We start from the raw sequence: 26862 nt of genomic DNA, 5'->3' as shown, positions 1-26862 counted from the left end.
GATGCAGACAACGTCGAATTAACAACAGTTTAATAATCCAACAGGGGCAGGCAAACGACACGTCAAGGAGGGGCCAATTATCCAGATAGGTGGGGCAAAGGTACTGGACGGCAGGCAGGCTCAGGGTCAGGATAGGCAGAGGTCAGTAATCCAGATACGTGGGGCAAAGGTACAGGATGGCAGAGAGGCTCAGGGTCAGGATAGGCAGAAAAGGTCAAACTGGGAAAACTAGAGAACAGGAACAATAGAGAGACAGGAACAGAGGGAAGCACGCTGGTAGGCTTGACGAAATAAAACAAACTGGCAACAGACAAACAGAGAACATTTACATTTACATTTTAGTCATTTAGCAGACACTCTTATCCAGAGCGACTTACAGTAGTGAATGCATACATTTCATACATTATTTTCTGTGCTGGCCCCCCGTGGGAATCGAACCCACAACCCTGGCGTTGCAAACACCATGCTCTACCAACTGAGCTACAGGGAAGGCCGAACACAGGTATAAATACACAGGGGATAATGGAGAAGATGGGCGACACCTGGAGGGGGGTGGTGACAAGCACAAAGACAGGTGAAACAGATCAGAGTGTGGCTGGTTACATACAGTAACTGAACCACCTGGCTGGTTACATACAGTAACTGAACCACCTGGCTGGTTACATACAATAACTGAACCACCTGGCTGGTTACATACAGTAACTGAACCACCTGGCTGGTTACATACAGTAACTGAACCACCTGGCTGGTTACATACAGTAACTGAACCACCTGGCTGGTTACATACAGTAACTGAAGCATCTGATACACGTTGTGTTTTATTACCATGGTGTTGTGTGTTATGTTACCATGGTGTTGTGTTATGTTACCATGGTGTTGTGTGTTATGTTACCGTGGTGTTGTGTGTTATGTTACCATGGTGTTGTGTGTTATGTTACCATGGTGTTGTGTTATGTTACCATGGTGTTGTGTGTTATGTTACCGTGGTGTTGTGTGTTATGTTACCATGGTGTTGTGTGACGTTACCATGGTGTTGTGTTATGTTACCGTGGTGTTGTGTGTTATGTTACCGTGGTGTTGTGTGTTATGTTACCGTGGTGTTGTGTTATGTTACCATGGTGTTGTGTGTTATGTTACCATGGTGTTGTGTGTTATGTTACCATGGTGTTGTGTGTTATGTTACCATGGTGTTGTGTGTTATGTTACCATGGTGTTGTGTGTTATGTTACCATGGTGTTGTGTGTTATGTTACCGTGGTGTTGTGTGTTACGTTACCGTGGTGTTGTGTTACGTTACCATGGTGTTGTGTTACGTTACCATGGTGTTGTGTTATGTTACCGGTGTGTTATGTTACCGTGGTGTTGTGTTACATTACCATGGTGTTGTGTTACGTTACCATGGTGTTGTGTGTTATGTTACCATGGTGTTGTGTTATGTTACCATGGTGTTGTGTGTTATGTTACCATGGTGTTGTGTGTTACGTTACCATGGTGTTGTGTGATGTTACCATGGTGTTGTGTGTTATGTTACCATGGTGTTGTGTGTTATGTTACCGTGGTGTTGTGTGTTATGTTACTGTGGTGTTGTGTTATGTTACCATGGTGTTGTGTGTCATGTTACCATGGTGTTGTGTGTCATGTTACCATGGTGTTGTGTGTTATGTTACCATGGTGTTGTGTGTTATGTTACCATGGTGTTGTGTGTTATGTTACCGTGGTGTTGTGTTACGTTACCATGGTGTTGTGTGTTATATTACCGTGGTGTTGTGTTACGTTACCATGGTGTTGTGTGTTATGTTACCGTGGTGTTGTGTGTTATATTACCGTGGTGTTGTGTTACGTTACCATGGTGTTGTGTGTTATGTTACCATGGTGTTGTGTTACGTTACCATGGTGTTGTGTTACGTTACCGTGGTGTTGTGTTATGTTACCGTGGTGTTGTGTTACGTTACCATGGTGTTGTGTGTTATGTTACCATGGTGTTGTGTTACGTTACCATGGTGTTGTGTTACGTTACCATGGTGTTGTGTTACGTTACCATGGTGTTGTGTTACGTTACCGTGGTGTTGTGTTATGTTACCGTGGTGTTGTGTGTCATGTTACCATGGTGTTGTGTGTTATGTTACCATGGTGTTGTGTGTTATGTTACCATGGTGTTGTGTTATGTTACCATGGTGTTGTGTGTTATGTTACCGTGGTGTTGTGTTACGTTACCATGGTGTTGTGTTATGTTACCATGGTGTTATGTTACCGTGGTGTTGTGTTATGTTACCATGGTGTTGTGTTATGTTACCATGGTGTTGTGTTACGTTACCGTGGTGTTGTGTTACGTTACCATGGTGTTGTGTTACGTTACCGTGGTGTTGTGTTACGTTACCATGGTGTTGTGTTACGTTACCGTGGTGTTGTGTTACGTTACCATGGTGTTGTGTTACGTTACCATGCTGTTGTGTTACGTTACCGTGGTGTGTTTCTGTCAAGCAGGTGAAGTGCTGTAAGTACTGGCCGGACGACACAGAGATCTACAGAGACATCAAGGTGACGCTCATAGAGACTCAGCTACTGTCAGAGTACGTCATACGGACCTTCGCTGTCGAGAAGGTGAGACTGGCTACAGAATACAGCTCTGTTCCCATATCCACACTGCCGTTACTATGTAGAATACAGCTCTGTTCCCATATCCACACTGCCGTTACTATGTAGAATACAGCTCTGTTCCCATATCCACACTGCCGTTACTATGTAGAATACAGCTCTGTTCCCATATCCACACTGCCATTACTATGTAGAATACAGCTCTGTTCCCATATCCACACTGCCATTACTATGTAGAATACAGCTCTGTTCCCATATCCACACTGCCATTACTATGTAGAATACAGCTCTGTTCCCATATCCACACTGCCATTACTATGTAGAATACAGCTCTGTTCCCATATCCACACTGCCATTACTATGTAGAATACAGCTCTGTTCCCATATCCACACTGCCATTACTATGTAGAATACAGCTCTGTTCCCATATCCACACTGCCATTACTATGTAGAATACAGCTCTGTTCCCATATCCACACTGCCGTTACTATGTAGAATACAGCTCTGTTCCCATATCCACACTGCCATTACTATGTAGAATACAGCTCTGTTCCCATATCCACACTGCCGTTACTATGTAGAATACAGCTCTGTTCCCATATCCACACTGCCTCTCTGTGTGGACAACGGTATCCTGTCGAACACACAGGAGTAGAGGGACGCAGGCCGTATTAACAGAAGATCCAATCGAGAGAGAGAGCTGGGTCGACGATACTGACGCTGATAAAAACACATGCAGCAGGGTTGCACAGCGCCAGTTCTCTAAAGGGAAAACAGAAGTTGATTGAAGTCCTGTGTAATTCTGTGTGTAGTTGACTGAGTGTTTTTCCTCCGTCCTCCAGAGAGGAGCACATGAGATTCGGGAGATCCGTCAGTTCCACTTCACAGGGTGGCCGGACCACGGGGTGCCCTACCACGCTACTGGTCTCCTGGGCTTCGTACGTAGGGTGAAGGCCAAGACACTCACCATCGCTGGACCCATGGTGATCCACTGCAGGTGGGAATGTCTGGAGGGACTCTGTCTTCTCTCTGTCTCCTCTCTGTCTTGTCTCTGTCTTGTCTCTGTCTCCTCTCTGTCTTCTGTCTTGTCTCTGTCTTCTCTCTGTCTTCTCTCTGTCTCCTCTCTGTCTCCTCTCTGTCTCCTCTCTGTCTTCTGTCTTGTCTCTGTCTCCTCTCTGTCTTGTCTCTGTCTTCTCTCTGTCTCCTCTCTGTCTCCTCTCTCTCTCCTCTCTGTCTCCTCTCTGTCTTCTCTCTTTCTCCTCTCTGTCTCCTCTCTGTCTTGCCTCTGTCTTGTCTCTGTCTTCTCTCTGTCTCCTCTCTGTCTTCTCTCTGTCTCCTCTCTGTCTCCTCTCTCTCTCCTCTCTGTCTTGTCTCTGTCTTCTCTCTGTCTCCTCTCTGTCTCCTCTCTCTCTCCTCTCTGTCTCCTCTCTGTCTTCTCTCTTTCTCCTCTCTGTCTCCTCTCTGTCTTGCCTCTGTCTTGTCTCTGTCTTCTCTCTGTCTCCTCTCTGTCTTCTCTCTGTCTCCTCTCTGTCTCCTCTCTCTCTCCTCTCTGTCTTGTCTCTGTCTTCTCTCTTTCTCCTCTCTGTCTCCTCTCTGTCTTGTCTCTGTCTTGTCTCTGTCTCCTCTCTGTCTTCTCTATGTCTTCTGTCTTGTCGTATCTCTGTCTCCTCTCTGTCTCCTCTCTGTCGTATCTCTGTCTCCCTCTCCGTCTCCTCTCCGTCTCCTCTCTGTCTCCTCTCTGTCTTCTCTCTGTCTCCTCTCTGTCGTATCTCTGTCTCCTCTCTGTCTTCTCTCTGTCTCTTCTCTGTCTTCTCTCTGTCTCCTCTCTGTCGTATCTCTGTCTTTCTCTCTCAATGTTTCTGCTCCTTCTCTGGGCCCAATCCTAACTGGAGATGGGTTTTTAACTTTCATATAAAACCATGCATTGATGTCAATGAGATTTTACCTCAAGCCAGGCATCTACCTTTCTCTCTTTCTCTCTCCCTCCCTCCTATCTCTTTTCCCCTGCTCGTTCGCTCTCTCTCTTCCTCTCTCTCGCTTACCATCACTCACTCTCTCCATCCCTCCTACCACACTCTCTCCCTCTCTCTCTCTCTCTCCCTCCCTTTCTCTCTCCCTTTCTCTCTCCCTCTCTAGTGCGGGGGCGGGCCGAACGGGCTGTTTCATAGTGATTGACATCATGCTGGACATGGCAGAGAGAGAGGGCGTGGTGGACATCTATAACTGTGTCAGAGAGCTACGCTCCAGGAGAGTCAACATGGTGCAGACAGAGGTACAGTACAGTACAGACAGACAGACAGACAGACAGACAGACAGACAGACAGACAGACAGACAGACAGACAGACAGACAGACAGACAGACAGACAGACAGACAGACAGAGGTACAGTACAGAGGTACAGTACAGACAGACAGACAGAGGTACAGTACTGACAGAGGTACAGTACTGACAGACAGACAGACAGACAGACAGACAGACAGACAGACAGACAGACAGACAGACAGACAGACAGACAGACAGAGGTACAGTACAGACAGACAGACAGACAGACAGACAGACAGACAGACAGACAGACAGACAGACAGACAGAGGTACAGTACAGAGGTACAGTACAGACAGACAGACAGAGGTACAGTACTGACAGAGGTACAGTACTGACAGACAGACAGACAGACAGACAGACAGACAGACAGACAGACAGACAGACAGACAGACAGACAGACAGACAGACAGACAGACAGACAGACAGACAGACAGACAGACAGACAGACAGACAGACAGTACAGAGGTACAGTACAGACAGACAGACAGAGTTACAGTACTGACAGAGGTACAGTACTGACAGACAGACAGACAGACAGACAGACAGACAGACAGACAGACAGACAGACAGACAGACAGACAGACAGACAGACAGACAGACAGACAGACAGAGGTACAGTACTGCTGTAGGACACACCATGTTCTACATAATCATCATAATAATGGATTTCTATAGTGGTGTCTCAGGTTTTCAAGGTGTTTCAGCCTCTCTGGACTATGTAGGTAGATGTACGATTATCAGTGTCAAGAGGCCCAGTCTGTTATGGCACCTGTGATAACTAAGTCCCTGGTTCAATCCCCAGCCCAGCTCTTCCCCCTCAATCGCTGCAATAGGAATGGGGGAAACTCACCTCATCCACTACCGACATGTGTTCAGAGGATAGAAATTCATCAAAACATCAACACTGATTTTAAACCAAAAACAAAAATTGGCATTACATTGAGGCTAACGCTCTCAACAACAAATACTATCTCCTGTTCCCCTTAAAGACACTGAGGAGGGCATAACAAGCTCACTCTAATCCAGATCACTCAACCCCACACCATCCACCCCCCTCCAGCCTTCCACCCAGCCAGCCACCCAGCCTTCCACCCAGCCAGCCACCCAGCCAGCCAGCCAGCCACCCACCCAGCCAGCCACCCAGCCAGCCAGCCAGCCAGCCAGCCAGCCAGCCAGCCAGCCAGCCAGGTAGACAGCCAGCCAGCCAGCCAGCCAACCAGCCACCCAGCCAGCCAGCCAGCCAGCCACCCAGCCAGCCACCCAGCCAGCCAGCCACCCAGCCAGCCAGCCAGCCAGCCAGCCAGCCAGCCAGCCACCCAGCCAGCCAGCCACCCAGGCAGCCAGCCACCCAGCCACCCACCCACCCAGCCAGCCAGCCAAGTAGACAGCCAGCCAAGTAGACAGCCATGGCTTCAGGCTTGATGTAAACCAGTTGTGAAGTGACATTTTTGAGATGAACATTCCCGCTGTCACTTTTGTACCAATCCCTGTGACATTCTAAGGTCAATGACACGACACGCGATGATGTCATTGGTTAAGGAACAGCAGGGTTCTATTGGTGTTTAGAACCTCGTTAGTTAGCCTGAGTGTTCTATTCTGACCTTTTGACCTTTACGGTTCCGTAGACATGGTGACTAAACATCACTAATGATTCTAAGACAGGCATTTAAACTTTAACTGAAGCTCAGTTGCACTAAAATGTCAAAAACAACAACAACAACAACAAAACAAATTATTTATTGCACACATCTGCTGGTAGTTCAGCTGGTAGAGCATGGCACTGGTAGTTCAGCTGGTAGAGCATGGCACTGGCAGTTCAGCTGGTAGAGCATGGCACTGGTAGTTCAGCTGGTAGAGCATGGCACTGGTAGTTCAGCTGGTAGAGCATGACACTGGTAGTTCAGCTGGTAGAGCATGACACTGGTAGTTCAGCTGGTAGAGCATGGCACTGGCAGTTCAGCTGGTAGAGCATGGCACTGGTAGTTCAGCTGGTAGAGCATGGCACTGGTAGTTCAGCTGGTAGAGCATGGCACTGGTAGTTCAGCTGGTAGAGCATGACACTGGTAGTTCAGCTGGTAGAGCATGGCACTGGCAGTTCAGCTGGTAGAGCATGGCACTGGTAGTTCAGCTGGTAGAGCATGGCACTGGTAGTTCAGCTGGTAGAGCATGGCACTGGCAGTTCAGCTGGTAGAGCATGGCACTGGTAGTTCAGCTGGTAGAGCATGGCACTGGCAGTTCAGCTGGTAGAGCATGGCACTGGTAGTTCAGCTGGTAGAGCATGGCACTGGTAGTTCAGCTGGTAGAGCATGACACTGGTAGTTCAGCTGGTAGAGCATGGCACTGGTAGTTCAGCTGGTAGAGCATGGCACTGGTAGTTCAGCTGGTAGAGCATGGCACTGGTAGTTCAGCTGGTAGAGCATGACACTGGTAGTTCAGCTGGTAGAGCATGACACTGGTAGTTCAGCTGGTAGAGCATGGCACTGGCAGTTCAGCTGGTAGAGCATGGCACTGGTAGTTCAGCTGGTAGAGCATGGCACTGGTAGTTCAGCTGGTAGAGCATGGCACTGGTAGTTCAGCTGGTAGAGCATGGCACTGGTAGTTCAGCTGGTAGAGCATGGCACTGGTAGTTCAGCTGGTAGAGCATGGCACTGGTAGTTCAGCTGGTAGAGCATGGCACTGGTAGTTCAGCTGGTAGAGCATGACACTGGCAGTTCAGCTGGTAGAGCATGGCACTGGTAGTTCAGCTGGTAGAGCATGACACTGGCAGTTCAGCTGGTAGAGCATGGCACTGGTAGTTCAGCTGGTAGAGCATGACACTGGCAGTTCAGCTGGTAGAGCATGGCACTGGTAGTTCAGCTGGTAGAGCATGGCACTGGTAGTTCAGCTGGTAGAGCATGGCACTGGCAGTTCAGCTGGTAGAGCATGGCACTGGTAGTTCAGCTGGTAGAGCATGGCACTGGTAGTTCAGCTGGTAGAGCATGGCACTGGCAGTTCAGCTGGTAGAGCATGGCACTGGTAGTTCAGCTGGTAGAGCATGACACTGGCAGTTCAGCTGGTAGAGCATGGCACTGGTAGTTCAGCTGGTAGAGCATGGCACTGGTAGTTCAGCTGGTAGAGCATGGCACTGGCAGTTCAGCTGGTAGAGCATGGCACTGGTAGTTCAGCTGGTAGAGCATGGCACTGGTAGTTCAGCTGGTAGAGCATGGCACTGGTAGTTCAGCTGGTAGAGCATGGCACTGGTAGTTCAGCTGGTAGAGCATGACACTGGTAGTTCAGCTGGTAGAGCATGGCACTGGTAGTTCAGCTGGTAGAGCATGGCACTGGCAGTTCAGCTGGTAGAGCATGGCACTGGTAGTTCAGCTGGTAGAGCATGGCACTGGCAGTTCAGCTGGTAGAGCATGGCACTGGCAGTTCAGCTGGTAGAGCATGACACTGGTAGTTCAGCTGGTAGAGCATGGCACTGGTAGTTCAGCTGGTAGAGCATGACACTGGTAGTTCAGCTGGTAGAGCATGACACTGGTAGTTCAGCTGGTAGAGCATGACACTGGTAGTTCAGCTGGTAGAGCATGGCACTGGTAGTTCAGCTGGTAGAGCATGGCACTGGTAAAGCCAGGGTTGTGGGTTCGACTACCACGGGGGGGACCAGAAAATGTACGCGCTCACTGCTGTAAGTCGCGCTGGATAAAAGTGTCTGCTAAATGACTAACCGGTAAAATGGTTGTATTCTATCGCCTGCCTCAGAACACTCTAGAACAGCTAAGTGTGTCGTAAGATGCTTTTTTCCGCCCTCCCGCGTCACATTATACACACAAGATCTCTGCTAAACACAGAATCAAGATGTTTATCTGTCTCTCTGTGACCCCTTGAAAACTTCAGAACAGAGTTGACTACAAATACAAAGTTGCCAATGTCTTTGCTGTTGTTACAAACAAATCGAAGGATAAAAAGACACTTAAAATGAAAACTGAGAAGACTGCAATAAAAATGTAAATAACAGGCTATAGGCCTATATCAATCATATCGAAATACATTTCATGTTCAATCATTTCAGTTCTATTTTGTCTCTTTCTTTGACTTAGACTGACCAGGTGAAGCCAAGTGAAAGCTATGATTCCCCTTCCATCCCCTTCAATCAGTGTAGGTGAAGGATTTTTATGCCTTGAGACATGGATTGTGTATGTGTGCCATTCAGAGGGTGAATGGGCAAGACCAAAGATTTAAGTGCCTTTGGTAGTTGGCACACCAGTTTGAGTTTGTCAAGAACTGCAACGCTGCTGTTATTTTTTTTTTTTCTTCACGCTCAACAGTTTTCCCGTGTGTATCAAGAATGGTCCAGCACACAAAAGGAAAACCAGGAAATGTGGCACACAAGGGTGGGAAGCATTGAGGTCAACATGGGGTCAGCATCCCTGTGGAACGCTTTCGACACCTTGTAGAGTCCATGTCCGGATGAATTGAGGCTGTTCTGAGGGCGAAAGGTGGTGCAACTCAAATATTTTTACGAAGATGTTCCTAATGTTTTGTGCGCTCAGTGTATTTCATGATGTGTAAGCTAACATGTTCTTATTTATTTAACTAGGCAAGTCAGTTTAAGAACAAATTCTTATTTTACTATGACGGCCTACCAGGGAACAGCGGGTTAACTTCCTTGTTCAGGGGGCAGAACGACAGATTATAATTTTTTTTCCCCTCGTCAGCTCAGGGATTCGATCCAGCAACCTTTCAGTTACTGGCTCAACGCTCTAACTACTAGGCTACCTGGCACCCCAACATGTGATCAATGATGTGCCAAATCTGTGATTTAGTACATTATTATAGGGCATAAGCATTAGAATAAGCCACCTCAATATTTGCAGCCGTGATTGGTAATATCTCTCTAGGAGCTGATCCATTGTCAGTTTATGTGAAATAATTCTAAATGTTAAAAGGTCAGATTTTGAACTGTGAAAGCTGATCTGAGAGCAGCGATCGCTTTTCTTTCCATCCTGTCAGTATCAACACTACGCCTCAACGACACACTGAGTGAACCTTGTCTCAGTGTGGTGTTCTGGGAAAACACGTTACATCTTCGGGGCCGTTGTAGGAAAGAGGCATCGTTAATAAAATTAAAAAAAGACTCAGAAGTCTAAGTTTCCATCGCTGTGGGGAAACCGGACCCAGAACAGCGAATCTGAAAAGGTAACGGGTGGCCTCAGGGTTAGAAACCGTGTCAAAGAACTAATACACCTGCGAGGGACAAACACACACACACACACACACACACACACACACACACCCCACACCCGAATCCGCCACACACACACACACACACACACACACACACACACACACACACACACCCCACACCCGAATCCTCCACACACACACACACACACACACACACACACAACACACACACACACACACACACACACACGAATCCTCCCCCCCCCCCACACACACACACACACACACACACACACACCCGAATCCTCCACACACACACACACACACACACACACACACACACACACACACACCCCACACCCGAATCCTCCACACACACACACACACACACACACACACACACAGACACACACACACACACACACACACACACACACAGACACACACACACACACACGAATCCTCCCCCCCCCCACACACACACACACACACACACCCGAATCCTCCACACACACACACACACACACACACACACACACACACACACACGAATCCTCCCCCCCCCACACACACACACACACACACACCCGAATCCTCCACACACACACACAGACACACACACACAGACACACACACACACACACACACACACACACACAGACACACACACAGACACACACACACACACACACACCCCACACCCGAATCCTCCACACACACACACACACACACACACACACAGACACACACACACACACAAATCCTCCCCCCCCCCACACACACACACACACACCCGAATCCTCCACACACACACACACACACAGACACACACACACAGACACACACACACACACCCCACACCCGAATCCTCCACACACACACACACACACACACACACACACACACACACACACACACACACACACACACACACACACACACACACACACACACACGAATCCTCCCCCCCACACACACACACACACACACACACACACACACACACACACACCCGAATCCTCCCCCCCTACACACACCCGAATCCCCCCCCCACACACACACACACACACACGAATCCTCCCCCCCCACACACACACACACACCCGAATCCCCCCCCCCCCACACACACACACACACACACACACACACGAATCCTCCCCCCCCCCACACATACACTCACACCCGAATCCCCCCCCCCCACACACACACACACACACACACACACACACACACACACACACACACACACACACACACACACACACACACACACTCTGTGAAGGTCAGTGAACCGGTGGAGTGTTTGTCAGTCAGTCATTTGTTCTCCAGTTGCTGAAGTCAAGATCGTCCCCGTCGTCATCTCTGAAACATTTGCCCGTTAAATCCAATGACGCCTGTGATTTAAAAGGAATTAGGGTGAAATGATGCATTCGGCTCCACTATGGATGACTCCCTGTTCAGTCCTTCAGTAGCAAACCTAACGCAACACAACGCAACACAACGCTACACAACGCTACACAATGCCAGCCTGGCATAAAGCTGGCAGCAGCCATGAGCTCTCCCTGGATGATATCACCCACCCTCATCGTTGAGCTAAACCTGCTCGTTTACAAGCCAGTAAAAATATTTTATTATTCTCTTATTGTCTAACTTCTGCCAGCCTGCCTGCCGCCCAGCTTCAGCAGCTGTGAAAAGAGACTGGGTGTTTTCTTTCTCTCTCTCTCTCTCTCTCTCTCTCTCTCTCTCTCTCTCTCTCTCTCTCTCTCTCTCTCTCTCTCTGTCTCCTCTCTGTATCCTCTCTGTTTCCTCTCTGTCTCCTCTCTGTCTCCTCTCTGTCTCCTCTCTGTCTCTCTCTCTGTCTCTCTCTCTCTCTCTCTCTCTCTCTCTCTCTCTCTCTCTCTCTCTCTCTCTCTCTCATGAGACACATCAACCCCATCATCCCAGACACCCTGGACCCACTACAATTCGCATACCGTCCCAACAGATCCACAGACAACGCAATCTCAATTGCACTTCACACTGCCCTCTCCCACCTGGCCAAGAGGGGGAAATAACTATGTGAGAATGCTGTTCATTGACTACAGCTCAGCGTTCTACACCATAGTCCCCTCCAAGCTCATCAGCAAGCTAGGGACTCTGGGACTGAACCCATCCTTCTGCCGCCCCCAGGTGGTAAGGGTAGGTAACAACACATCTGCCACGCTGATCCTCAACACGGGGGCCCCTCAGGGGTGTGTCCCCTCCTGTACTCCCTGTTTACCCACGACTGCGTGGCCAGGCACGGCTCCAACACCATCATTAAGATTTGCTGACGATACGACGGTGGTAGGCCTGATCACAGAAGATAATGAGACAAGCCTATAGGGAGGAGGTCAGTGACCTGGCAGTGTGGTGCCAGATTAACAACCTCTCCCTCAACGTCAGCAAGATAAAGGAGCTGATCGTGGACCACAGGAAACGGAGGGACTGAGCATGCCCCCATCCACATTTACGGAGCTGTAGTGGAGTACTCAGTTGAAGCACCTTTGGCAGGGATTACAGCCTCGAGTCTTCTTGGGTACAAGCTCGGCACACCAGTGTTTGGGAGTTTCTCCCATTCTTCTCTGCAGATCCTCTCAAACTCTGTCAGGTTGGATGGGGAGCGGCACTGCACAACTATTTTTAGGTCTCTCCAGAGATTCGAGTCCAGGCTCTGGCTGGGCCACTCAAGGACATTCAGAGACTTGCCCCGAAGCGACTCCTGTGTTGTCTTGGCTGTGTGCTTAGGGTTGTTGTCCTGTTGGAAGGTGAACCTTCGCCCCAGTTTGAAGTCCTGAGCGCTCTGGAGCAGGTTTTCATCAAGGTTCTCTCTGTACTTTGCTTCATCTTTCCCTCGATCCTGACTGGTCTTCCAGTCCCTGCTGCTGAAAAACATCCCGACAGCATGATGCTGCCACCACCATGCTTCACCGTAGGGATGGTGCCAGGTTTCCTCCAGATGTGACGCTTGGCATTCAGGCCAAAGAGTTCAATCTTAGTTTCATCAGACCAAAGAATGTTATTTGTCATGGTCTGAGAGTCCTTTAGGTGCCTTTTGGCAAACTCCAGCGGCATGTCATGTGACTTTTACTGAGGAGTGGCTTCCGTCTGGCTACTCTACCATAAAGGCCTGATTGGTGGAGTGCTGCAGAGTTGGTTGTCCTTGTGGAAGGTTCTCCCATCGCCACAGAGGAACTCTGGAGCTCTGTCAGAGTGACCATCGGGTTCTTGGTCACCTCCCTGACCAAGGCCCTTTTCCCCCGATTGTTCAGTTTGGCCGGCTTGGTGGTTCCAAACTTCTTCCATTTAAGAATGATGGAGGCCACTGTGTTCTTGGGGGCCTTCAATGCTGCAGAAATGTTTTTGGTACCCTTCCCCAGATCTGTGCCTCGACACAATCCCGTCTCAGAGCTCTACGGACAATTCCTTCGACCTCATGGCTTGTTTTTTTGCTCTGACAATCACTGTCAACTGTGGGACCTTATATAGACAGGTGTGTGCCTTTCCAAATCATGCTAAATCAATTGAATTTACCACAGGTGGACTTCAATCAAGTTGTAGAAACATCTCAAGGATGATCAATGGAAACAGAATGTACCTGAGCTCAATTTTGAGTCTCATAGCAAAGGGTCTGAATACTTATGTAAATAAGGTATTTCAGTTCATTTTTTTAATACATTTGCTAAAAAAAAAATTCAAAACGGTTTTCGCTTTGTCATTATGGGGTATTGTGTGTATATTTATGAGGGAAAAAATATTTAATCAATTTTAGAATAAGGCTGTAATGTCCTCTCAGACAAAACCCACACACATTCACATACACACATACAGACACAACACAAATACACATTAACACACATTTTTCTACTCACCCTATATTTAGTTCAACATTGATCTGGTACTCCCTGTATATAGCTCCACATTGATCTGGTACTGGTACTCCCTGTATATAGCTCCACATTGATCTGGTACTCCCTGTATATAGCTCCACATTGATCTGGTACTCCCTGTATATAGCTCCACATTGATCTGGTACTGGTACTCCCTGTATATAGCTCCACATTGATCTGGTAGTGGTACTCCCTGTATATAGCTCCACATTGATCTGGTACTGGTACTCCCTGTATATAGCTCCACATTGATCTGGTACTGGTACTCCCTGTATATAGCTCCACATTGATCTGGTACTGGTACTCCCTGTATATAGCTCCACATTGATCTGGTACTCCCTGTATATAGCTTCACATTGATCTGGTACTTCCTGTATATAGCTCCACATTGATCTGGTACTCCCTGTATATAGCTCCACATTGATCTGGTACTCCCTGTATATAGCTCCACATTGATCTGGTACTCCCTGTATATAGCTCCACATTGATCTGGTACTCCCTGTATATAGCTCCACATTGATCTGGTACTCCCTGTATATAGCTCCACATTGATCTGGTACTTCCTGTATATAGCTCCACATTGATCTGGTACTTCCTGTATATAGCTCCACATTGATCTGGTACTTCCTGTATATAGCTCCACATTGATCTGGTACTCCCTGTATATAGCTCCACATTGATCTGGTACTCCCTGTATATAGCTCCACATTGATCTGGTACTCCCTGTATATAGCTCCACATTGATCTGGTTCTCCTTGTATATAGTTCCACATTGATCTGGTACTCCTTGTATATAGCTCCACAATTGTGTATTTTATTCCTTGTGTTACTATTTTCTTTTGTATTATAATTTAATTGACTCTTCATCGTTAGTTAAAGGCTCGTAAGTCATGTTCCCTCTAAGCTGCGTGCGTAGCTGGTGCATGGCGTTTCCTCCGACACGTTGGTTCAGGCTGGCTTCCGGGTTAAGTGGGCATTTTGTCAAGAAGCAGCGCGGCTTGGTTGGGTTGTGTTTCGGAGGACGCACTGCTCTCGACCTTCGCCTCTCCCGAGTACCATAGGGGAGTTGCAGCGATGAGACAAGACTGTAACTACCAATTGGATACCACGGAATTGGGGAGAAAAAGAAAGGGATAAAATTCAGTTTAACAAATGTAACTTAAAGCGGGTACAGTCTCAGTGTTCACAGTAAACGCGTTTGATGTTACACAGAATGTTCAAGTTTGTTCTCAGCAAACCTGAAATTTCTCCCAAATTTTTTGGGGGAGGGAAAGTTGCTCGTAAAGCGAGCATTTCACTGAAAAGTCTACACCCGTTGTATTCGGCTCATGTGACAAAATATACTAATATTCTATAGGATATGATGCTGGTAAATGTTGATGTCATAGATGAAACGCAGCAACAACCAGTCGGGGGAATGATGAGGCCTTGGTGTTGAACCAGACACAACATCATACTGTAGTAAAACCAGTCAGTCAGGGAAGATGAACCAGATGAGGACCGCTGAACTGTATTTGACACACCCTTCATCACCTCTGTGTGTGTGTGTGTGTGTGTGTGTATATGTGTGTGTGTGTGTGTGTGTGTGTGTGTGTGTGTGTGTGTGTGTGTGTGTGTGTGTGTGTGTGTGTGTGTGTGTGTGTGTGTGTGTGTGTGTGTGTGTGTGTGTGTGTGTGTGTGTGTGTGTGTGTGTGTGTGTGTGTGTGTGTGTGTGTGTGTGTGTGTGTAGTCACCCCATAATACTCATCAACTATTTCTGACCTTTTTCATAAAATCTTCTTACAAACTAAAATCTTGATCTTTATTTTCCCAGGAGCAGTATGTCTTTATCCACGACGCCATCTTGGAGGCGTGTCTTTGTGGTGACACCACCATCCCAGCCAATCAGCTTCGCTCGGTCTACTATGACATGAACCGATTGGACCCCCAGACCAACTCCTCCCAGATTAAAGAGGAGTTCAGGGTGAGATTCTTGTCCATAGGGGTCCTTCCTCATTCAGGGTGAGGAGTAGACAGATACATTTTACAGAAGCAAACCACATCTGCAATGAAGGTAAGGGCTTTCCAATCAGTGGCTCTTTCCCAACAAACACAGAGGACTGTTGAACCATCCCTTATAGAAACTGTTTGGTGGCTATTGGGCCATCCTTTTAAGACCATGTGACCCTCTAACCCCTAGTATCTCTGTCTCTCTCTCCAGACTCTAAACATGGTGACTCCTACGTTGCATGTGGAGGACTGTAGAATGTCCCACTGTAACCCACTGTAACCCACTGTAACCCACTGTAGTGCCCTGTAACCCACTGTAACCCTCTGTAACCCACTGTAACCCACTGTAACCCACTGTAACCCACTATAACGCACTGTCACACTGTATTTCCCTGTAACCCACTGTAACCCTCTGTAACCCACTGTAACCCACTGTAACGCCCTGTAACCCACTGTAACCCACTATAACCCACTGTAACCCACTGTAACCCACTATAACCCACTATAACGCCCTGTAACCCACTGTAACCTACTGTAACCCACTGTAATGCCCTGTAACCCACTGTAACCCACTGTAACGCCCTGTAACCCACTGTAACCCACTATAACCCACTATAACGCCCTGTAACCCACTGTAACCTACTGTAACCCACTGTAACCCACTATAACCCACTGTATCACCATGTAACCCACTGTAACCCACTGTAACCCACTATAACCCACTGTAACCCACTATAACGCCCTGTAACCCACTGTAACCCACTATAACCCACTGTAACCCACTATAACCCACTGTAACCCACTATAACCCACTGTATCACCATGTAACCCACTGTAACCCACTGTAACCCACTGTAACATACTGTAACCCACTGTAACCCACTATAACCCACTGTAACCCACTGTAACCCACTGTAACCCACTGTAACCCACTGTAACACACTGTAACACACTGTAACCCACTGTAACCCACTATAACCCACTGTATCACCATGTAACCCACTGTAACCCACTGTAACCCACTGTAACCCACTGTAACCTACTGTAACCCACTGTAACCCACTGTAACACACTGTAACGCCCTGTAACGCCCTGTAACCCACTGTAACCCACTGTAACCCACTGTAACCCACTGTAACGCCCTGTAACCCACTGTAACCCACTGTAACCCACTGTAACGCCCTGTAACCCACTGTAACGCCCTGTAACCCACTGTAACCTACTGTAACCCACTGTATCGCCCTGCAACCCACTGTAACCCATTGTATCACCATGTAACCCACTGTAACCCACTGTATTGCCCTGTAACCCACTGTAATGCCCTGTAACCCACTGTATCGCCCTGTAACCCACTGTAACACACTGTAACCCACTGTAACCTACTGTAACCCACTGTATTGCCCTGTAACCCACTGTATTGCCCTGTAACCCACTGTAACCCACTGTATCCTACTGTAACCCACTGTATCTCCCTGTAACCCACTGTATCGCCCTGTAACCCACTGTAACCCACTGTAACCCACTGTAACCTACTGTATCCCACTGTATTGCCCTGTAACCCACTGTATTGCCCTGTAACCCACTGTAACCCACTGTATCCTACTGTAACCCACTGTATCACCCTGTAATCCACTGTAACCCACTGTATCAACCTGTAACCCACTGTAATCCACTGCATTGCCCTTTAATCCACTGTAACCTACTGTAACCCACTGTATCACCCTGTAATCCACTGTAACCCACTGTATCAACCTGTAACCCACTGTAATTCACTGCATTGCCCTTTAATCCACTGTAACCTACTGTAACCCACTGCATTGCCCTGTAACCCACTGTATTGCCCTGTAACCCACTGTAACCTACTGTAACCCACTGTAACCTACTGTAACCCACTGTAACCTACTGTATCACCTTGTAACCCACAGTGCCTACTGTAACCCACTGTATTGCCCTGTAACCCACTGTAACCCACTGTATTGCCCTGTAACCCACTGTAACATACTGTAACCCACTGTATTGCCCTGTAACCCACTGTAACCCACTGTATTGCCCTGTAACCCACTGTATTGCCCTGTAACCCACTGTATTGCCCTGTAACCCACTGTAACCCACCGTATCACTCTGTAACCCACTGTATCGCCTTTTAACCCCCTGTAACCCACTGTATTGCCTTTTAACCCCATGTAACCTACTCTAACCCACTATATTGCCATGTAACCCCCTGTAACCCACTGTAACATACTGTAACCCACTGTATTGCCCTGTAACCCACTGTAACCCACTGTATTGCCCTGTAACCCACTGTAACCCACCGTATCACTCTGTAACCCACTGTATTGCCTTTTAACCCCATGTAACCTACTCTAACCCACTATATTGCCATGTAACCCCCTGTAACCCACTGTAACATACTGTAACCCACTGTATTGCCCTGTAACCCACTGTAACCCACTGTATTGCCCTGTAACCCACTGTAACCCACTGTATTGCCCTGTAACCCACCGTATCACTCTGTAACCCACTGTATTGCCTTTTAACCCCATGTAACCTACTCTAACCCACTATATTGCCATGTAACCCCCTGTAACCCACTGTAACCCACTGTAACCCACTGTATCGCCCTTAACCCTCTGTAACCCACTGTAACCCACTAGATTGCCATGTAACCCCCTGTAACCCACTGTAACCCAATGTATTGCCCTATAACCCACTGTAACCTCTAGTGTCTCTCTCTCCAGACTCTGAACATGGTGACTCCTACGTTGCGTGTGGAGGACTGTAGTATCGCCCTGCTCCCCAGGAACCATGAGAAGAACCGCTGTATGGACGTCCTTCCTCCTGACCGCTGTCTGCCCTTCCTCATCACCATCGATGGAGAGAGCTCCAACTACATCAACGCTGCTCTTATGGACGTATGTCACACACACACACACACACACACACACACACACACACACACACACACACACACACACACACACACACACTGCATACACACACACTGCATAAACACGCACACACACTGCATACACACACTGCATACACACACACACACTGCATACACACACACACACACACACTGCATACACACACACTGCATAAACACACACACTGCATACACACACATACACTGCATACATACACACTGCATAAACATACACACACACACATTGCATACACACGCTAACACACACGCACACACACTAACACACACACTCTAACACACACATATTGCAAACACACACACACTAACACACACACAGAGACACACACTAACACACACACATTGCAAACACACACACACACACACTAACACACACACTAACAGACACACACACACACACACACACCGCATACACACACTGCATAAACACGCACACACACTGCATACACACACTGCATACACACACACACTGCATGCACACACACACACACACTAACACACACACTCTAACACACACATATTGCAAACACACACACACTAACACACACACAGAGACACACACTAACACACACACATTGCAAACACACACACACACACACACACACACACACACACACACACACACACACACACACACACACACTGCATACACACACTGCATAAACACGCACACACACTGCATACACACACTGCATACACACACACACTGCATGCACACACACACACTGCATACACACACACACACACACACACACACACACACACACACACACACACACACACACACACACACACTGCAAACGCGCACACTGCATAAACACACACACTGCATACACACACATACACTGCATACATACACACTGCATAAACATACACACACACACATTGCATACACATACACACGCTAACACACACGCACACACACTAACACACACACTCTAACACACACATATTGCAAACACACACACACTAACACACACACAGAGACACACACTAACACACACACATTGCAAACACACACACACACTAACACACACACTAACAGACACACACACACACACACACACACACACACACACTGCAAACACACACGTTCAACGCTGCATTCATGGACGTAAGGACTGAAGTCTCAGTAGTCTGTTCCCAGATCTGTTTGTGCTGTGTTGCCATGACCATAGGAATTATCAAGACAACATAAAATCAGATCTGGGTCCTCTCAATATCTAGAAATGGAGAAAAACCTGTAGTCAATGGAAATAGTTGTTAGGAGTTTAATTAAAATCTCTATCTCCCTCCCCCTCCCCCTATATCTTTCTCTCACTCTCTCCCCCTCCCTCCATCTCCCTCCCCCTCCCCCTCCCCCTACCTCTTTCTCTCACTCTCTCCCTCTCCCTCCCCCTCCCCCTACCTCTTTCTCTCTCTATCTTCCTCCTTCTCCCTCCCTCCCTCTTCCTCCCTCCCTCTCTCCCTCTTCCTCTCTACCTCCCTCCCTCCCTCTCCTTCCCTCCCTCCCCTCCCTCCCTCCCTCATGTAGAGTTATAAACAGCCGTCAGCATTCATCGTTACCCAGCATCCTCTGCCCAACACAGTGAAGGATTTCTGGAGGCTGGTGTTGGACTACCACTGTACCTCCATAGTGATGCTCAATGATGTCGACCCAGCACAGGTGCAAACACACACACACACACACACACACACACACACACACACACACACACACACACACACACACACACACACACACACACACACACACACACACACACACACAAATGCATTTGCCCACATGTACACATGCACACAATTCTATGGGAGTTAGTATATAATCTGAAAATGGACTGTGAAATAGACAGCATCTGAAGTAGTTTTTTTTTCTCCCATGAATAGAACCTTGTATGTAAGAGTCCAGCTAAGAGAAAAATAAAAGAATAGCTTTGTGTGTCTACACAAGGACTCATAATGTCCAACACACACACACACACACACACACACACACACACACACACACACACACACACACACACACACACACACACACACACACACACACACACACACACACTCACACACACACACACACACACACATACACAAGGACAGAGACATTCATTCTCTTGTTAAATAGAGAATGATATCAGGCACCAGAGATAGATGTGGAGTGAGGTAGGACATGACAAGAGAAGGAGCATAGTGTAGCTCTACAGTGGAGGGCTGTAGATAGGATAGACAGATACAGCGCCTTGCAAAAGTATTCATCCCTCTTGGTGTTTTTTCCTATTTTGTTGCATTATAACCTGTCATTTTAAATAGATTTTTATTTGGATTTCATTTAATGGACCATACACAAAATAGTCCAAATTGGTGAAGTGAAATGAATTTTTTTTTCAAAACAATAACAAAAAAAAGGAAAACTGATGTGTACATATGTATTCACCCCCTAAATAAGATCTGGTGCCATCAATTACCTTCAGAAGTCACAGAATTAGTTAAATTAAATCCACCTGTGTGCAATCTAAGTGTCACATGATCTCAGTATAGTATACACCTGTTCTGAAAGGTCCCAGTGTCTGCAACACCACTAAGCAAGGGGCTCCACCAAGCAAGCAGCACTATGAAGACCAAAGAGCTCTCCAAATAGGTCAGGAACAAAGTTGTGGAGAAGTACAGATCAGGGTTGGATTATAAAAAAAATATTAGAAGCTTTGAACATCCCACAGAGCTCCATTAAATTCATTATTAAAAAATTGAAAGAATATGGCACCACAACAAACCTGCCAAGAGAGGGCCGCCCACCAAATCTCACGGATCAGGCAAAGATTAGAGATCAGTCATTAATCAGAGAGGCAACAAAGAGACCAAAGATGACCCTGAAGGAGCTGCAAAGCTCCACAGCGGAGATTGAAGTATCTGTCCATAGGACCACTTTAAACCGTGCACTCCACAGAGCTAGGCTTTACGGAAGAGTGGCCAGAAAAAGTCATTGCTTAAAGAAACACCATCCCCACAGTGAAGCATGGTGGTGGCGGCATCCTGCTGTGGGGCTGTTTTTCATCAGCAGGGACTGGAAAACTGGTCAGAATTGAAGGAATGATGGATGGCGCTAAATACAGGGAAATTCTGGAGGGAAACCTGTTTCAGTCTTCCAGAGATTTGAGACTGGGACGGAGGTTCACCTTCCAGCAGGACAATGACCCTAAGCATACTGCTAAAGAAACACTCGAGTGGTTTAAGGGAAACATTTAAATGTCTTGAAATGGCCCAGGCCTCAATCCAATTGAGAATCTGTGGTATGACTTAAAGATTGCTGTACACTAGTGGAACCCATCCAACTTGAAGGAGCTGAGCAGTTTTGCCTTGAAGAATGGGCAAAAATCCCAGTGGCTAGATGTGCCAAGCTTATAGAGGCATACCCCAAGAGACTTGCAGCTGTAATTGCTGCGAAAGGTGGCTCTACAAAGTATTGACTTTGGGGGGGTGAATAGTTATGCACGCTCAAGTTTTCTGTTTTCTGTGTTATTTCTTGTTTGTTTCTCAATAAAATATTTTGCAACTTCAAAGTGGTAGGCATGTTGTGTAAATCAAATGATACAAATCCCCCAAAAATCTTTTTTAATTCCAGGTTGTAAGGCAACAAAATAGGAAAAATGCCAAAGGGGGTGAATACTTTCGCAAGCCACTGTAGATAGAAAGATAGGACAAGGTTATAGATGGATCTCTGTACATCCACAACATCAGTCAGAAAGATAGGGTTATCGATAGGACAGGGTTATAGATGGGACAGGGTTATAGATGGGACAGGGTTATAGATGGGACAGGGTTATAGATGGGACAGGGTTATAGATGGGACAGGGTTATAGATGGGACAGGGAGGTAGATGGGACAGGGTAATAGATGGGACAGGGTTATCGATAGGACAGGGTTATAGATGGGACAGGGTTATAGATGGGACAGGGTTATAGATGGGACAGGGTTATAGATGGGACAGGGAGGTATATGGGACAGGGTTATAGATGGGACAGGGTTATAGATGGGACAGGGGTCTAGATGGGACAGGGGTGTAGATGGGACAGGGTTATAGATGGGACAGGGTTATAGATGGGACAGGGTTATAGATGGGACAGGGTAATAGATGGGACAGGGTTATAGATGGGACAAGACAGGGTAATAGATGGGACAGGGTTGTAGATGGGACAGGGTAATAGATGGGACAGGGTTATAGATGGGACAGGGTTATAGATGGGACAGGGTTATAGATGGGACAGGGTTATAGATGGGACAGGGTTATAGATGGGACAGGGTTATAGATAGGACAGGGTTATAGATGGGACAGGGTTATAGATGGGACAGGGTTAGAGATGGGACAGGGAGGTAGATGGGACAGGGTTATAGATGGGACAGGGTAATAGATGGGACAGGGTTATAGATGAGACAGGGTAATAGATGGGACAGGGTTATAGATGGGACAGGGTTATAGATGGGACAGGGTTATAGATGGGACAAGACAGGGTAATAGATGGGACAGGGTTATAGATGGGACAAGGTTATAGATGGGACAGGGTTATAGATGGGACAGGGTTATAGATGGGACAAGACAGGGTAATAGATGGGACAGGGTTATAGATGGGACAGGGTTATAGATGGGACAGGGTTATAGATGGGACAGGGTTATAGATGGGACAGGGTTATAGATGGGACAGGGGAATAGATGGGACAGGGTTATAGATGGGACAGGGTTATAGATGGGACAGGACAGGGTTATAGATAGGACAGGGTAATAGATGGGACAGGGTTATAGATGGGACAGGGTTATAGATGGGACAGGGTTATAGATGGGACAGGGAGATAGATAGGACAGGGTTATAGATGGGACAGGGTTATAGATGGGACAGGACAGGGTTATAGATGGGACAGGGTTGTAGATGGGACAGGGTTATAGATGGGACAGGGTTATAGATGGGACAGGGTTATAGATGGGACAGGGTTATAGATGGGACAGGGGGTTAGATAGGACAGGGTTATAGATGGGACAGGACAGGGTTATAGATAGGACAGGGTTATAGATGGGACAGGGAGATAGATAGGACAGGGTTATATATGGGACAGGGTTATAGATGGGACAGGGTTATAGATGGGACAGGGTTATAGATAGGACAGGGTTATAGATGGGACAGGGTTATAGATAGGACAGGGTTATAGATGGGACAGGGTTATAGATGGGACAGGGTTATATATGGGACAGGGTTATAGATGGGACAGGGTTATAGATGGGACAGGGTTATAGATGGGACAGGGTTATAGATAGGACAGGGTTATAGATGGGACAGGGTTATAGATGGGACAGGGTTATAGATAGGACAGGGTTATAGATGGGACAGGGTTATAGATGGGACAGGGTTATAGATGGGACAGGGTTATAGATGGGACAGGGGTCTAGATGGGACAGGGTTATAGATGGGACAGGGAGATAGATAGGACAGGGTTATATATGGGACAGGGTTATAGATGGGACAGGGTTATAGATGGGACAGGGTTATAGATGGGACAGGGTTATAGATGGGACAGGGGTGTAGATGGGACAGGGTTATAGATGGGACAGGGTTATAGATGGGACAGGGTTATAGATGGGACAGGGTTATAGATGGGACAGGGTTGTAGATGGGACAGGGTTATAGATGGGACAGGGTTATAGATGGGACAGGGTTCTAGATGGGACAGGGTTGTAGATGGGACAGGGTTATAGATGGGACAGGGAGGTATATGGGACAGGGTTATAGATGGGACAGGGTTATAGATGGGACAGGGTTATAGATGGGACAGGGGTCTAGATGGGACAGGGCGTAGATGGGACAGGGTTATAGATGGGACAGGGAGGTATATGGGACAGGGTTATAGATGGGACAGGGTTATATATGGGACAGGGTTATATATGGGACAGGGTTGTATATGGGACAGGGTTATAGATGGGACAGGGAGTTATAGATGGGACAGGGTTATAGATGGGACAGGGTTATATATGGGACAGGGTTATAGATGGGACAGGACAGGGTTATAGATGGGACAGGGTTGTAGATGGGACAGGGTAATAGATGGGACAGGGTTATAGATGGGACAGGGTTATAGATGGGACAGGGTTATAGATGGGACAGGGTTATAGATGGGACAGGGTTATAGATGGGACAGGGTAATAGATGGGACAGGGTTATAGATGGGACAGGGTTATAGATGTCAGTCGGGCGATCGATCTTTGGATGCTCTCTCTGGGAGCTCCAGGCCCCAGGCCCTGTCATCACACCCAAGGATCAAAAGCCTCTGACTGGGCTGCTCTCGCTGCTCTCTCCCCGCAATCCCTGTGTGACTGACTGACTAGCTGACTGGCTGACACACAGACTGGCTGGCAGGGCCTTTCATTCAATATTCTCACTGTAGCTCAGGTGGAGCGTTGGGGGGGGGGGTGAGAAAGTGAGGGCTGAGGGAGGAAGGGGGGGAGAGAAAGTGAGGGCTGAGGGAGGAAGGGGGGGGAGAGAAAGTGAGGGCTGAGGGAGGAAGGGGGGGGAGAGAAAGTGAGGGCTGAGGGAGGAAGGGGGGGAGAGAAAGTGAGGGCTGAGGGAGGAAGGGAGTTAGAGAAAGTGAGGGCTGAGGGAGGAAGGGGGGGAGAGAAAGTGAGGGCTGAGGGAGGAAGGGAGTTAGAGATTAGAGAGTTACTTTTTCTCCATCAGCATCTTTGTTTTTCGGCGGTTGAATTTGTCAAATTCTGATTGGCTCTCAGAGGAGGCAGAGATAGGAGGTTTCTGATTGGCTCTCAGAGGAGGCAGAGATAGGAGGTTTTCTTCCACCTGTATTTCTGAAATCTCTTTGTGTGCGTGTGTGTGTGTGTGTGTGTGTGTGTGTGTGTGTGTGTGTGTGTGTGTGTGTGTGTGTGTGTGTGTGTGTGTGTGTGTGTGTGTGTGTGTGTGTGCGCGTATGTGTGTATGCCTGCATTATGCATTGCGTGTGTGTGTGTGTGTGTGTGTGTGTGTGTGTGTGTGCGCGCGTATGTGTGTATGCCTGCATTATGCATTGCGTGTGTGTGTGTGTGTGTGTGTGTGTGTGTGTGTGTGTGTGTGTGTGTGTGTGTGTGTGTGTGTGTGTGTGTGCGCATATGTGTGTATGCCTGCATTATGTATTGCGTGTGTGTGTGTGTGTGTGCGTGTGTGTGTGTGTGTGTGTGTGTGTGTGTGTGTGTGTGTGTGTGTGTGTGTGTGTGTGTGTGTGTGTGTGTGTGTGTGTGTGTGTGTGTGTGTGTGTGTGTGTGTGCATCACTGCATTTCACTTCGTAAACTGTTCTGCTGTGTGTGCATGTTGTCTAAGTAATATCCCATACAGTATACAGGTGCATGTTGTATTGTTTCTACCTCGTCAGTCTCTCCAGAGGGAGGTAAATGAACATTAGGTATTTCCTGCTCCTACTGAATGAGCCCCGTCTCATGGGTTCACTACTCTAACAGTTGAAAACTAAACTGTCAAAGCAAAGAATTGATCATCCACATTCTGTATCACATTCAGATCGCTTCCATTCTCTTCCTGAACATCTTTTGATCATGTATTCTCTTACAAAAAAAAAGAGCAACTCTGGTTTTCCTGGAGGTTTGAATAGAAAGAAAGATGGATTTTTTTTGTTGTTGAGAAGACTCATAGCTGGGACATGAAAGGGTGACAGGAGAGAATAAAATATAGAATGAAAATACAGAAGGGAAGTATGAAAGATATTAGCAGACCAAGGTTTTTGTTTTATATAACACTGCACAAAGCATCAATCAATAAAACATATTTTTTTTTTAAATGCAACTACCTTGGATTGCTTTAGTTGGGCTTTATCGGTTCAATTCTATATGGTTTGGAACGATGGTCTCAGCATTGTCTGCAGTAAGCTTCAGTTGAACTACCGTTTCACGTGAGCGA

General features: G+C 47.4%; 1 protein-coding gene across 5 annotated transcripts in view; it reads left to right on the top strand.

Moving 5' to 3' along the window:
* The window catches only part of LOC106596771 (receptor-type tyrosine-protein phosphatase mu), a 300100-nt gene that overhangs the window by 196929 nt on the left and 76309 nt on the right, over positions 1–26862 (top strand). For 4 of the 5 annotated variants that reach the window (XM_082973221.1, XM_082973223.1, XM_082973220.1 and 1 more), the window contains 6 exons: positions 2481–2600; positions 3437–3591; positions 4731–4866; positions 15805–15954; positions 18719–18892; positions 20459–20590. In XM_082973221.1, the coding sequence (XP_082829347.1) occupies positions 2481–2600; positions 3437–3591; positions 4731–4866; positions 15805–15954; positions 18719–18892; positions 20459–20590 (867 nt within the window). The remainder of the gene's footprint in view (positions 1–2480; positions 2601–3436; positions 3592–4730; positions 4867–15804; positions 15955–18718; positions 18893–20458; positions 20591–26862) is intronic. The other variant, XM_082973222.1, reaches the window with a different exon arrangement.

Source organism: Salmo salar, chromosome 03, assembly GCF_965601325.2.
Source record: "Salmo salar chromosome 03, fSalSal1, whole genome shotgun sequence".
NCBI classification, from domain to species: domain Eukaryota; kingdom Metazoa; phylum Chordata; class Actinopteri; order Salmoniformes; family Salmonidae; genus Salmo; species Salmo salar.
This window is presented reverse-complemented; position numbering and strand designations above follow the sequence as displayed.